Here is a 14,720-nt window from a genome sequence, read left to right on the forward strand (position 1 = left end):
AACCGCAGGATTTTATTGATTTCTGAAGTGAAGAGAAACTGAAGAGAGAAAAAGAAATAATTCAGGTCTTAGAATAAAGTGTGAAGATTCAGAGGATTCATTATCATGTGGAATTATTATTATTATTATTATTAATAATAATAATAATAATAATAATAATAATAATAATATACACTGAACTGGGTTTCTAAACTTTTACACACTACACTTACTGTTCTATTCTCTATTTAATTTAATTTAATCACATAAAATAATACTCTACAACACAGGTGTCTACAGACAGATAGACAGACAGAGAGATAGATAGACAGACAGATAGATAGATCAGAGACAGATAGATAGATAGATAGATAGATAGATAGATAGATAGATAGATAGATAGATAGATAGATAGATAGATAGATAGATATCACTCCCAGGAGACAGAGTGCAGTGTATCAGTTAAATATGTAATGACACAGTGTGACCACTAGATGGAGACTATCACTCACTAATGGTGTTATATCAGAGCTGTTTCTTTCACGCTGGTGGAACAGCGGAGAGGTTAAATGGTTTAAATTCAGTATGTAATATATGTGTACATATTTTTATATATTTTGTAATAAATTTTGTTATTTAATATTCATTTATTACTGTAGTCCTTGTCACTACTCGATCCGTGCCGGAAACACGATTTGTACTGCGTGAAACTGCTGCCAGCAACACATAAGTTTCTATTATTAGTATTATTATAAGAACAGTGTTATAAACACCTGCCGTATAAATAAACAAGAAGTGGACGCTTTTACAGAACAAACCGTGTTTCCGGTACAGATCGAGTAGTGACAATAATACTGTTGTTATAATAATAATATAAAGTTATAATGTGTTGGCAACGCAGAACAAAGCCCGAGTTTCCGCACATGCGCAGTACAGACCGTGTTTCCGGTACAGATCGAGTAGTGACAGGTGTAAATTTTGTGACCGTTTCTGAGGCGCGGCTCTTCTCCCGGCCGCCAGAGGGCGCTCCGCTGTTAGAGTCAGACAAGAAGAAGAAGTTTAACGGCTTCACATTGACAGCGTGTGTGTGTTTCACTCACAGAGACAGAGCCAGAGCGTGAGAATAGCTCCGTTATAATCTGTTAAAACTCGCCATGTGGATACTGAGCTCCAGGCTGGTTAAAGCGCGCGCGCTAGCCGTTATAGCGCAGCGCTCGTGCAGCAGCAGTAAGAGGCCGGTGGTGTTCATGGAGTTCGCGGCGGACACTGAACCTCTGGGTAGAGTCACCTTCCAGGTATAACACACACACACACACTCTCTACATAACACCGTGTGTGTGTGTGTGTGTGTGTATGTACTGAAAGGCGTTGTTGTTGTTTGTTGTTTATCACGCTATATACTGTGCTAGGTTTTATTTAATGTAATTTTTAAGCCATTCCGCGACACTTTATTACTAAACCAGTGCAAAACCGATGAATTCCATCATAGTAGTTTTAATTAATATAATCGTCTAAAATAATGTTAACCTAGTTAACCTTAACCGGTAACCTAAGCTGACTCTAAGCGATAGCAGGTCGCTGTGCCACCACATAATGTTCCACAACATTTCCTGCATCCCACAGACTTCCGGTTTCCTGTTGATTAAAAAACAGGACGCTATGCTAAATAATAATTTTATTAAGTTAAACTTATAATGTTAACTAACTAGCTATTAAATAGCACTTTTTGCTAAGAAATGGCGTTTGTAACATAGATATAAATAATAATTTCACACAAGTAAATCAGGAATGTTGATGTTCCGTGGCGTGCTAACGACATCAGCGCTGAACCATAACAGCCGCCGAAGCTCACTGTTTAAGTGAGAATGATCAAATCGTGGCGTTTTAAAATGTCATAACTCGTTTAGCCAAGTATCCGTGTAAGGACTCCCAGCGACATTTTTTAAGTGTTTTTATATATATATAATTTGTTTGTTTATTTAAAAAGTGAGTATGTGTGAGCTGCACGAACAGTCGCAGGATTTAGACGCAAGGAGGTGCGCTCGTGCACGTGCAGGAGAGAGAGTGTAGAAACTTTACACACCGAGAGTTCTTTCTTTCTTTCTTTCTTTCTTTCTTTCTTTCTTTCTTTCTTTCTTTCTTTCTTTCTTTCTTTCAGTAAATTTAATCTGATTGTGTTATTTAATAACATTTGTGTGTGTGTTTCAGCTGGACTCAGACATCGTCCCAAAAACAGCAGGTTAGTGTGATCAAAAATCATATAAAAAAGACAAACTTCACTAATGTTATTACATAGTTATAGAGTATTAATAATGTACGGATAGAGTAGTATCAGGCGATATGATGGAAATATCAGGTCACAGTACTGAAGATCATTTAACCGTGAACATTTAGTGTTAGTGTTACAGGATTGAGGTCAGTGAAAGAAATGATATTTAAAACACACACACACACCAGATGGGCTTTACTGTGGATTAGCCACGTTTTTTTGTATTTCTGTAAAGTTTCCAGTTGTTTAACTCTACTGTATTGCATGTGTGTGTGTGGTTGAGTCTTTTCTGCAGTCTGACTAGTAATCATCTCAAAAATATCATCTCCTCCATCCCATAATAATCAGGAGATTTGTGTATGAGTGATGAGAAGGAGAGATCCGATCAAAGTCAAAGTGTGTGTGTGCTAAACCTCAGAGGAATTGAAATTAAAAATCCTCTCTCTCTCTCTCTCTCTCTCTCTCTGTGTGTGTGTGTGTGTGTGTGTGTGTGTGTGTGTGTAGAGAATTTCCGAGCTCTATGTACAGGAGAACACGGTTTTGGATACAAAGGCTCCATCTTCCACAGAGTCATACCACAGTTCATGTGTCAGGTAAACACACAAGCACACACGCAAGCACAAGCACACACACACACTCTCAGTGCGTTAGTGTGTGTGATGTGTTCTGTGGTTTGTAACAGACTTGACAGACTGAGAGTTCACTTCCTTCTGAAGATAAAGGAAGTGAAAAGAGCAGAGCGACAAACAGTTAACCACAGTCTGTCTCTCTGTGTGTCTGTCTCTCTGTCTGTCTGTATATCTCTCTCTGTCTCTCTCTCGTTCCTGTGCAGGATGTAACATGTTTTTCTTCTTTTCACACACACACACACACACACACACTGTGTAAATGAATAGATGGAGTCTGACTGCGGGCAGGAACACGTCTCTCAGTGAAACACACACACACTAATCTGGAGCTTGGAGCCCATCTCCAACCTTCACCCTTTCATCTTTTCTACCTCTTAAAACGAAGCTTTCTCATGAGGACATGGTGACCTTTAACGAGGCTTCGGAGAGCGTAGATCATCACCTGTCAGTGTGTCCAGGTTTCTGGGTAAAAGGTGTGTGTGTGCTGTAGGGTCTCACTCACACACTAGCTACAGGTTCATGCGCTTCTGTTCCTCAGAGATGATTGACACGAGGCCACGCCCACAACAGCCGTGTTTATCGTCCCTTCAGTGTGAGCTTATGGAAACGTGGATCGGTCAGAAGCCTGTCACATGCTTACATCACAGTGCTGCTGAGCTCTGATTGGCCAGAAGGTGTTGATTAATTCATTCAGTAGCGCAGGTTTAATTCTAATTAGTGAATTTGTTCTAATTCTGCGTGTTATGGTTTCTATGGCAACGCAGGGGCGAGAGAAGAGGCAGAGAGATTTAAAAGGTGTGTTAATCATCATTAGAGCAGAAAGGTGATGTAACTCAGCAGCTTTACTCCACGACACTGAGCCAGGGGGCGTGGCCTAGACTCCCGCCTGTCTGTTACAGGTTATAATTACACCTGTGTGATCTCAGACACTATTGTTCCTATTTCTTCACTCCATAACTGAAGCTTGTTATCATTTGCATGTAACAAGGCGTGTCTCTACAAAAGGATTCTTTATGCTGCCTCGAGGTTAATGATATTTTTCCTGTTAGGTTTCATTTCAGCCGTTGGAACAAATTTCAGTCCTATTTCCATTACCTTTACATGTTTAGTGTGCTCATTCGTTGCTGAATCTTTTGAAAATGATTCACTGAATCAATTGAACATCACATCAGTTTGATTTTATTTTGGTTCTTAGCTGAGATTTTCACCCAGTTTGATTCAGTAGTGATTCATTACAGAATGATTCAGTGAATCAATTTATTATTTTTAATTCAAGTAACATATTTCATGACGATTCAATTTAAATCCAGTCTGTTAGGAAACGATTCACTGAATCACAGATGCTGCTGTTGAGTAGTGATTCTTTAGAAAATGATTCATTATGAAATCTACAGCTTCTGGAGGAAATAATTCAGTGAATCTTGAAGACTAAAACCAGAGTCTGATTCACATCATCAGGTCCGGTGTGTGTGTGTGTGTGTGTGTGTACAGGGTGGTGATTTCACCCATCATAACGGTACAGGAGGGAAGTCAATCTACGGTGCGAGGTTTCCTGATGAGAACTTCACGCTGAAACACACAGGACCAGGTGAGAGAAACACTCCCCTCCTCAAACATCACATAATTATTATTATACTCATTAATACTGCAGTTTTATCTTCATCTCTCATCTCCATTTATTTTTTATTTTTGTTTTTTATTATATTAATGTATAAATATGTAAATATCTTTATTTATATATATATATATATATATATATATATATATATAAATAATTATATAATTAAACTAATAGTTTACACTGAAGTTTATATTTTGTTTATCACGTATTTATAGTTCATCTTAATAAAATGATGTGAATTTATTGAGCATTTTTTATTTTTAGTTTTTATTATTTATTTAATTTTTTTTTATAAATCTTATTTGTTTGAAACATTTTCATTAATTATTTTCAGTTCATAATTTCATCTCATAATTTATCTGTTCATTTATTCTTTTTTTTTTTAGATTTGGGTTTATATTTTTATCATGTATTTCTACATTTATTTTCTATGTATTTTTTTTTTTAATAATTTCTTATAGCACTATACCTTTTAAATTTATTTATTTATTGTTTTTAACAAAGTGTTTTTCTGGAGAAACTTAACACTGAATTTATGTGTATGAGTAACAATATAACAGCAATTACATATCACTTCTCACACACACACACACACACACACTTTCAGACAGCTGTAGGATGATGGTGTAGGGAGACGTCTGTGTTTGGAGTGTAACCTGATGACCAGGAATGAAAGAGTTAAAGAGCAGTGTGTCGACCTGCATGAACCTGCTGCCTGAGGGCAGAGAATTCTCTCATCACACACACATCAAACAATGCTGAGGGGGGTGGAGTGTACCCGTGTGTTCTTTAATAAACTCTTTCTGTGTGTGTGTGTGTGTGTGTGTGTGTGGTAGGTATTCTGTCTATGGCTAACGCGGGACCAAACACCAACGGCTCCCAGTTCTTCATCTGCACTGTAAAAACTGAATGGTAAGTGTGTGTGTGTGTGTGTGTGTGTGTGTGTGTGTGTGTGTGTGTGTGTATTTAAACAGCCTCCAAGGTGAACCTGTGTGAAAAGTCTGTGTGATTTTCATGTGTTTGTTTATCCAAGGCTTTATCATTACATTTTTTTATCATGATGATGCATTTTTATGTGTTCTTAAATGTTAGTGTATCACGATTCGATTCATTTCACTCTTTCATAAACGATTCAGCGAGTTATTAATCCACGAATCTTACCAAGAGTTGATTCTGATTCGATTCTTTCGAAAACGACTCTTATTTCATGACACATTGATTCAATTCTGTGGGAAGTGATTCAGTGCAGTGTGGAAACTCGGAGTAGAGTTTAATTCATCAATCAGAAAAAGATTCAGTGTGTCATATATTAAACTTCATTCTGAGTTTGATTTGATTCAATCCAAACATTTTGGATGTGAATTATATTTCATAAAAATAATTTGATTCTTTTTTTTTCTTTTTTTCTTTTTTTTTTTTTTACAGAAAATTATTTAATGTCTTTAACCAGACATTAATCACAGTTTAATTTGACTCTGTATGAAATGATATATATATATCCTATATATATCTCTATATAATAAGGTCAATGAATGACCACGATTCAGTTGTTGATTCAGGTAATGATGCATTTTGTAGTGAATCACAAATTTGACTCTGATTTGATTCTTTTGTAAATGATTCAGGTTTTACGAAATCTCTGCTTTAATTATTTGATTCACAAATAAAATGCCTGTTCACTGTGTGTGTGTGTGTGTGTGTGTGTTCAGGTTGGACGGGAGGCACGTGGTGTTCGGCAGTGTGAAGGAGGGGTTGGAGGTGGTGAAGAAGGTGGAAGCGTTCGGCTCGCGCTCTGGGAAAACCTCCAAGAGGATCATCATCACTGACTGTGGAGAAATCAAATAACACACACACACGACATGATGGTCTGAAGTTCAGTGTTTCCTAAAGAACATTAGCATCAGGCCTCACTCCAATACAGATACAATACAACACACCCTTCTTCACTTCCTCTTCCTATAAGCCCTTCTCTCTGCCCCCTCTCGCTTTCTGCCCCCCCCGCCCCCTCTCTCTCTTTCTGCCCCCCATCCCCCCCCCCCCCCGCCCCCCCTCTCTCTTTCTGCCCCCTCTCTTCTGTTCTGTAGACTTTTCTCCTTATAGATGACTGACCTGTTCATGGGCTTTATTCTGCCAAACAACGCTAGCTAGCTAACGTTAAAGAACACCTCACAAATAATACCAGCTAGCTAACAGATTTGGGGGTGGTTATATCCTCTCTAGCCAGTTTTCTTACTAATTTAAACAAAACATTCCCAGAATAAAACAACCTGGCTAGCTTTAGAGAATGCTAAAGCTAAACGGAGTTAGCTAGCTAGCGTGAACACCCCCTGAGGTTATGTGAGCTGTTAAAACTCAGGGTAGCGTCTAGCGTTAAGAGCAATAAAGCGGTAATGAAGCCTGTGATCTGAATCTGAGCCGAATCCTGATCAAATCAATCTGGACTAAACCTGGGTGAGTGAAGCGGTCAGCTCCACACTCCCCACAGTAATGTGAACGCCGTATATCTGTGTTATGTTTTCCTGAAGCCGATCCTCAGGGACTCACCTGTCTCAGCTCCTCACACACCTGGCCTGGTGGGCGGAGCCCTGAGTGAGAGGGAGTTCAATAAAAGATTAATTTGAATCAAAAAGAATCATTTGAGTGTACAGGTGTGTGAATGATATGTGACTGAAACATTTCACTGTGTTTGTGTGTTTATTGTGTAACGGAGTGGGGAGTGTCAGAGGTCAGTGTGGAGTTCCATCTGGACCGTGTTCTGCTGGAGCTGGACTTTAACTCAGCAATAAAAAGCTAACAAACTCCTGAGCTGTAGATTCATTCAGTTTAGTTTCAATAATTGCCTAAAGAATAAAGAGAGTCGCCTTGGTCAACCTGAAGTGATTCATTTCCTTCAAAACCTCAGACTGATACACAGCACTCACACTGGAGACTCCTTACACACATGATTCGTTAGGGTGATTCACGAGTCACTTAACCAAGAGATTGATTCATTTATGCATGCACGAGTTGCTTAGAAGAGTTGACTCAAACAGAATGATTCTTAAAGTTTTAGTACTCACACTGGAGTCTCGCTCTCTCTCTCTCTCTCTCTCTCTCTCTCTCTCTCTCTCTCTCTCTCTCTCTCTCTCCCCCCCCCCCCCCGTTGTTGTAGCTCAGCAGGTGATGGAGCGCCTCCTGGTGTCAGTTCTGTGTGAGATGTGAAGTCTTCCTGATGAGTGTTTATGAGAAATGTTGAGTAGATGAAGGGATGAGAAGCTCAGATTGTCAGACATATCTGAGATAAAGATGTTTATGTTTTTTTACTCCAGAATCACCTAATCTGTTTTGTTTGTATCTCACACATCCACCTCCTGCTCACATCACCACATTCCTGAGGACGAGGAAGAAGAAAAAACAGAAGCAGTGTCGACATTTTGTGGTTCACACTGAGAGAAAATCAGAAGTTTCTTTCTCTAGCTCTGTGTGTGAAGAGGAATCTGACAGGAAGTGTGTGTGTGTGGTTTATTCTCACTGAAGATCATTTACACAGAATAAAATTGAAACAGAAATAAACGAAGAAAAACCCAGAACTAGCATCTAGCTGAGCTTCTACAATAAGGAGGAATTTTCTCTCATCTGAGATGAAAAAGTGACGTGAATGTGAGGAACAACATCATGATCATCATCACACTAAAGCACACTGCGATGTGTAAATGTAATTGTGTGTGTGTGTGTGTGTGTGTGTGTGTGTGTGTGTGTGTGTGTGTGAGAGGCCACCAGAGGGCGCTGTGAGGATGTTCTATTCAACATTGTGATCCTTTTTAACAAACGAATAAATAATGAAATAAAACAAATAAACTGAAAATTTATTTCCTACAGGAATGAGGTCATGTGACCAAGAACGATGATTTTTATTATAGTTATTCTGTCTGTTAAAGGAGAAGTGTTGGGGTTTTACTGAGTGTAACAAGACGATAGATAAAGGGTTCATTTACAATACATGATACATCAACAACATTATCAACATCAACATGATCAACACTAACAACATGATCAATACTAACAACATGATCAACACTAACAACAACATGATCAACACTAACAACAACATGATCAACACTAACAACATGATCAACACTAACAACATGATCAACACTAACAACAACATGATCAACACTAACAACATGATCAACACTAACAACAACATGATCAACACTAACAACAACATGATCAACACTAACAACATGATCAACACTAACAACAACATGATCAACACTAACAACAACATGATCAACACTAACAACAACATGATCAACACTAACAACATGATCAACACTAACAACATGATCAACACTAACAACAACATGATCAACACTAACAACATGATCAACACTAACAACAACATGATCAACACTAACAACAACATGATCAACACTAACAACAACATGATCAACACTAACAACATGATCAACACTAACAACAACATGATCAACACTAACAACATGATCAACACTAACAACATGATCAACACTAACAACAACATGATCAACACTAACATGATCAACACTAACAACAACATGATCAACACTAACAACAACATGATCAACACTAACATGATCAACACTAACAACAACATGATCAACACTAACAACAACATGATCAACACTAACAACAACATGATCAACACTAACAACATGATCAACACTAACAACAACATGATCAACACTAACAACAACATGATCAACACTAACAACAACATGATCAACACTAACAACATGATCAACACTAACAACAACATGATCAACACTAACAACATGATCAACACTAACAACAACATGATCAACACTAACAACAACATGATCAACACTAACAACAACATGATCAACACTAACAACAACATGATCAACACTAACAACATGATCAACACTAACAACAACATGATCAACACTAACAACAACATGATCAACACTAACAACATGATCAACACTAACAACATGATCAACACTAACAACAACATGATCAACACTAACAACATGATCAACACTAACAACAACATGATCAACACTAACAACAACATGATCAACACTAACAACATGATCAACACTAACAACAACATGATCAACACTAACAACATGATCAACACTAACAACATGATCAACACTAACAACAACATGATCAACACTAACAACATGATCAACACTAACAACATGATCAACACTAACAACAACATGATCAACACTAACAACATGATCAACACTAACAACAACATGATCAACACTAACAACAACATGATCAACACTAACAACAACATGATCAACACTAACAACATGATCAACACTAACAACAACATGATCAACACTAACAACAACATGATCAATACTAACAACAACATGATCAACACTAACAACAACATGATCAACACTAACAACAACATGATCAACACTAACAACAACATGATCAACACTAACAACATGATCAACACTAACAACAACATGATCAACACTAACAACATGATCAACACTAACAACAACATGATCAACACTAACAACATGATCAACACTAACAACATGATCAACACTAACAACAACATGATCAACACTAACAACATGATCAACACTAACAACAACATGATCAACACTAACAACATGATCAACACTAACAACAACATGATCAACACTAACAACAACATGATCAACACTAACAACATGATCAACACTAACAACAACATGATCAACACTAACAACAACATGATCAACACTAACAACATGATCAACACTAACAACAACATGATCAACACTAACAACATGATCAACACTAACAACAACATGATCAACACTAACAACATGATCAACACTAACAACAACATGATCAACACTAACAACATGATCAACACTAACAACAACATGATCAACACTAACAACATGATCAACACTAACAACATGATCAACACTAACAACAACATGATCAACACTAACAACAACATGATCAACACTAACATGATCAACACTAACAACAACATGATCAACACTAACAACATGATCAACACTAACAACATGATCAACACTAACAACATGATCAACACTAACAACATGATCAACACTAACAACAACATGATCAACACTAACAACAACATGATCAACACTAACAACATGATCAACACTAACAACAACATGATCAACACTAACAACAACATGATCAACACTAACAACAACATGATCAACACTAACAACAACATGATCAACACTAACAACATGATCAACACTAACAACAACATGATCAACACTAACAACATGATCAACACTAACAACAACATGATCAATACTAACAACAACATGATCAACACTAACAACAACATGATCAACACTAACAACATGATCAACACTAACAACATGATCAATACTAACAACAACATAATCAACACTAACAACAACATGATCAACACTAACAACATGATCAATACTAACAACAACATGATCAACACTAACAACAACATGATCAATACTAACAACAACATGATCAACACTAACAACAACATGATCAATACTAACAACAACATGATCAACACTAACAACAACATGATCAACACTAACAACATGATCAACACTAACAACATGATCAATACTAACAACAACATAATCAACACTAACAACAACATGATCAACACTAACAACATGATCAACACTAACAACAACATGATCAACACTAACAACATGATCAACACTAACAACATGATCAACACTAACAACAACATGATCAACACTAACAACATGATCAACACTAACAACAACATGATCAACACTAACAACATGATCAACACTAACAACAACATGATCAACACTAACAACATGATCAACACTAACAACAACATGATCAACACTAACAACATGATCAACACTAACAACATGATCAACACTAACAACAACATGATCAACACTAACAACATGATCAACACTAACAACAACATGATCAACACTAACAACATGATCAACACTAACAACAACATGATCAACACTAACAACAACATGATCAACACTAACAACATGATCAACACTAACAACATGATCAACACTAACAACAACATGATCAACACTAACAACATGATCAACACTAACAACAACATGATCAACACTAACAACATGATCAACACTAACAACAACATGATCAACACTAACATGATCAACACTAACAACAACATGATCAACACTAACAACAACATGATCAACACTAACATGATCAACACTAACAACATGATCAACACTAACAACAACATGATCAACACTAACAACAACATGATCAACACTAACAACAACATGATCAACACTAACAACATGATCAACACTAACAACATGATCAACACTAACAACAACATGATCAACACTAACAACATGATCAACACTAACAACAACATGATCAACACTAACAACATGATCAACACTAACAACAACATGATCAACACTAACAACATGATCAACACTAACAACAACATGATCAACACTAACAACATGATCAACACTAACAACAACATGATCAACACTAACAACAACATGATCAACACTAACAACAACATGATCAACACTAACAACATGATCAACACTAACAACAACATGATCAACACTAACAACATGATCAACACTAACAACAACATGATCAACACTAACAACAACATGATCAACACTAACAACATGATCAACACTAACAACATGATCAACACTAACAACAACATGATCAACACTAACAACAACATGATCAACACTAACAACAACATGATCAACACTAACAACAACATGATCAACACTAACAACAACATGATCAACACTAACAACATGATCAACACTAACAACAACATGATCAACACTAACAACAACATGATCAACACTAACAACAACATGATCAACACTAACAACATGATCAACACTAACAACAACATGATCAACACTAACAACAACATGATCAACACTAACAACAACATGATCAACACTAACAACAACATGATCAACACTAACAACATGATCAACACTAACAACAACATGATCAACACTAACAACAACATGATCAACACTAACAACAACATGATCAACACTAACAACATGATCAACACTAACAACAACATGATCAACACTAACAACAACATGATCAACACTAACAACAACATGATCAACACTAACAACATGATCAACACTAACAACAACATGATCAACACTAACAACAACATGATCAACACTAACAACATGATCAACACTAACAACAACATGATCAACACTAACAACAACATGATCAACACTAACATGATCAACACTAACAACAACATGATCAACACTAACAACAACATGATCAACACTAACAACAACATGATCAACACTAACATGATCAACACTAACAACAACATGATCAACACTAACAACAACATGATCAACACTAACAACAACATGATCAACACTAACAACAACATGATCAACACTAACAACAACATGATCAACACTAACAACATGATCAACACTAACAACAACATGATCAACACTAACAACAACATGATCAACACTAACAACAACATGATCAACACTAACAACATGATCAACACTAACAACAACATGATCAACACTAACAACAACATGATCAACACTAACAACATGATCAACACTAACAACAACATGATCAACACTAACAACAACATGATCAACACTAACAACAACATGATCAACACTAACAACAACATGATCAACACTAACAACAACATGATCAACACTAACAACATGATCAACACTAACAACAACATGATCAACACTAACAACAACATGATCAACACTAACAACATGATCAACACTAACAACAACATGATCAACACTAACAACAACATGATCAACACTAACAACAACATGATCAACACTAACAACAACATGATCAACACTAACAACATGATCAACACTAACAACATGATCAACACTAACAACAACATGATCAACACTAACAACAACATGATCAACACTAACAACATGATCAACACTAACAACATGATCAACACTAACAACAACATGATCAACACTAACAACAACATGATCAACACTAACAACATGATCAACACTAACAACAACATGATCAACACTAACAACATGATCAACACTAACAACATGATCAACACTAACAACAACATGATCAACACTAACAACAACATGATCAACACTAACAACATGATCAACACTAACAACATGATCAACACTAACAACAACATGATCAACACTAACAACATGATCAACACTAACAACATGATCAACACTAACAACAACATGATCAACACTAACAACAACATGATCAACACTAACAACATGATCAACACTAACAACAACATGATCAACACTAACAACATGATCAACACTAACAACAACATGATCAACACTAACAACATGATCAACACTAACAACAACATGATCAACACTAACAACAACATGATCAACACTAACAACAACATGATCAACACTAACAACAACATGATCAACACTAACAACATGATCAACACTAACAACATGATCAACACTAACAACAACATGATCAACACTAACAACAACATGATCAACACTAACAACAACATGATCAACACTAACAACAACATGATCAACATCAACACCATCAATATCACACAGTTCAGTAATCTCCATATCTATATAAAAGTCACACACAAAATACACATAAATAATCCTAACAAAATGTAATCATAAAAATGTAAAAACAATAAGAATATAATAATAGAATTAAAACATGTGAAGTAGCAGTGCAGTGGAGACTCAGAAAATTCTATAAATAAAAATAGAAATGCTAAATATTTTAGCACATGGCATCAGGAGACTCCAGTCTACATACTGACTTATTACATGAACTACTACCTACATACACACACCACCCTGAGTGTATACTACTGACACACACACACACAGTTGTGGTTTTCACTCTTAGGGCCTGTAACAGAAACCAGTCAGACTGGTTGAGTGTGTGGCTTCCACCCTGCATATAGGATATATGTGTGTGTGTGTGTGTGTGTGTGTGAGTTGTATGGGATGGAACTGCACTGGGTTGTTATTTTTATGGTCTCTCTCAGTCAGTGGAGTGTGTGTAGATCCTCAAACACCCTGAATGTTTAACCCACAGATCATTTAACACACACACACACACACGACCTGAACTCAGACACACCTGCTTTCCTTTGTAAAGTCTTACATCATTCCTAGCTTTTATCAGTTCAAGCTCACAATAA

At 36.5% G+C, this 14,720-nt stretch overlaps 1 protein-coding gene across 1 annotated transcript; it reads left to right on the forward strand.

Annotated features, from left to right (window-relative positions):
• Positions 1-1,013: 1,013 nt before the first annotated feature.
• Positions 1,014-7,368, forward strand: ppifb (peptidylprolyl isomerase Fb). Its single transcript, XM_058407189.1, has 6 exons — positions 1,014-1,274; positions 2,188-2,218; positions 2,753-2,841; positions 4,369-4,465; positions 5,335-5,410; positions 6,208-7,368. The coding sequence occupies exons 1-6, from the start codon at positions 1,134-1,136 to the stop codon at positions 6,341-6,343; spliced, it is 570 nt and encodes a 189-aa protein (XP_058263172.1). The 5' UTR covers positions 1,014-1,133; the 3' UTR covers positions 6,344-7,368.
• The last annotated feature ends 7,352 nt before the right edge of the window (positions 7,369-14,720 follow it).

Source organism: Hemibagrus wyckioides, linkage group LG13, assembly GCF_019097595.1.
Source record: "Hemibagrus wyckioides isolate EC202008001 linkage group LG13, SWU_Hwy_1.0, whole genome shotgun sequence".
Lineage (NCBI taxonomy): Eukaryota > Metazoa > Chordata > Actinopteri > Siluriformes > Bagridae > Hemibagrus > Hemibagrus wyckioides.

What these genes read in the sequence shown, in the direction of transcription:
- ppifb (XM_058407189.1), top strand. Translation starts at nt 1,134, where the DNA reads ATGTGGATACTGAGCTCCAGGCTGGTTAAAGCGCGCGCGCTAGCCGTT. An exon ending in TGGGTAGAGTCACCTTCCAG is followed by an intron (nt 1,275 to 2,187) that starts GTATAACACACA and finishes TGTGTGTTTCAG; the next exon opens with CTGGACTCAGACATCGTCCC. An exon ending in TGCACTGTAAAAACTGAATG is followed by an intron (nt 5,411 to 6,207) that starts GTAAGTGTGTGT and finishes GTGTGTGTTCAG; the next exon opens with GTTGGACGGGAGGCACGTGG.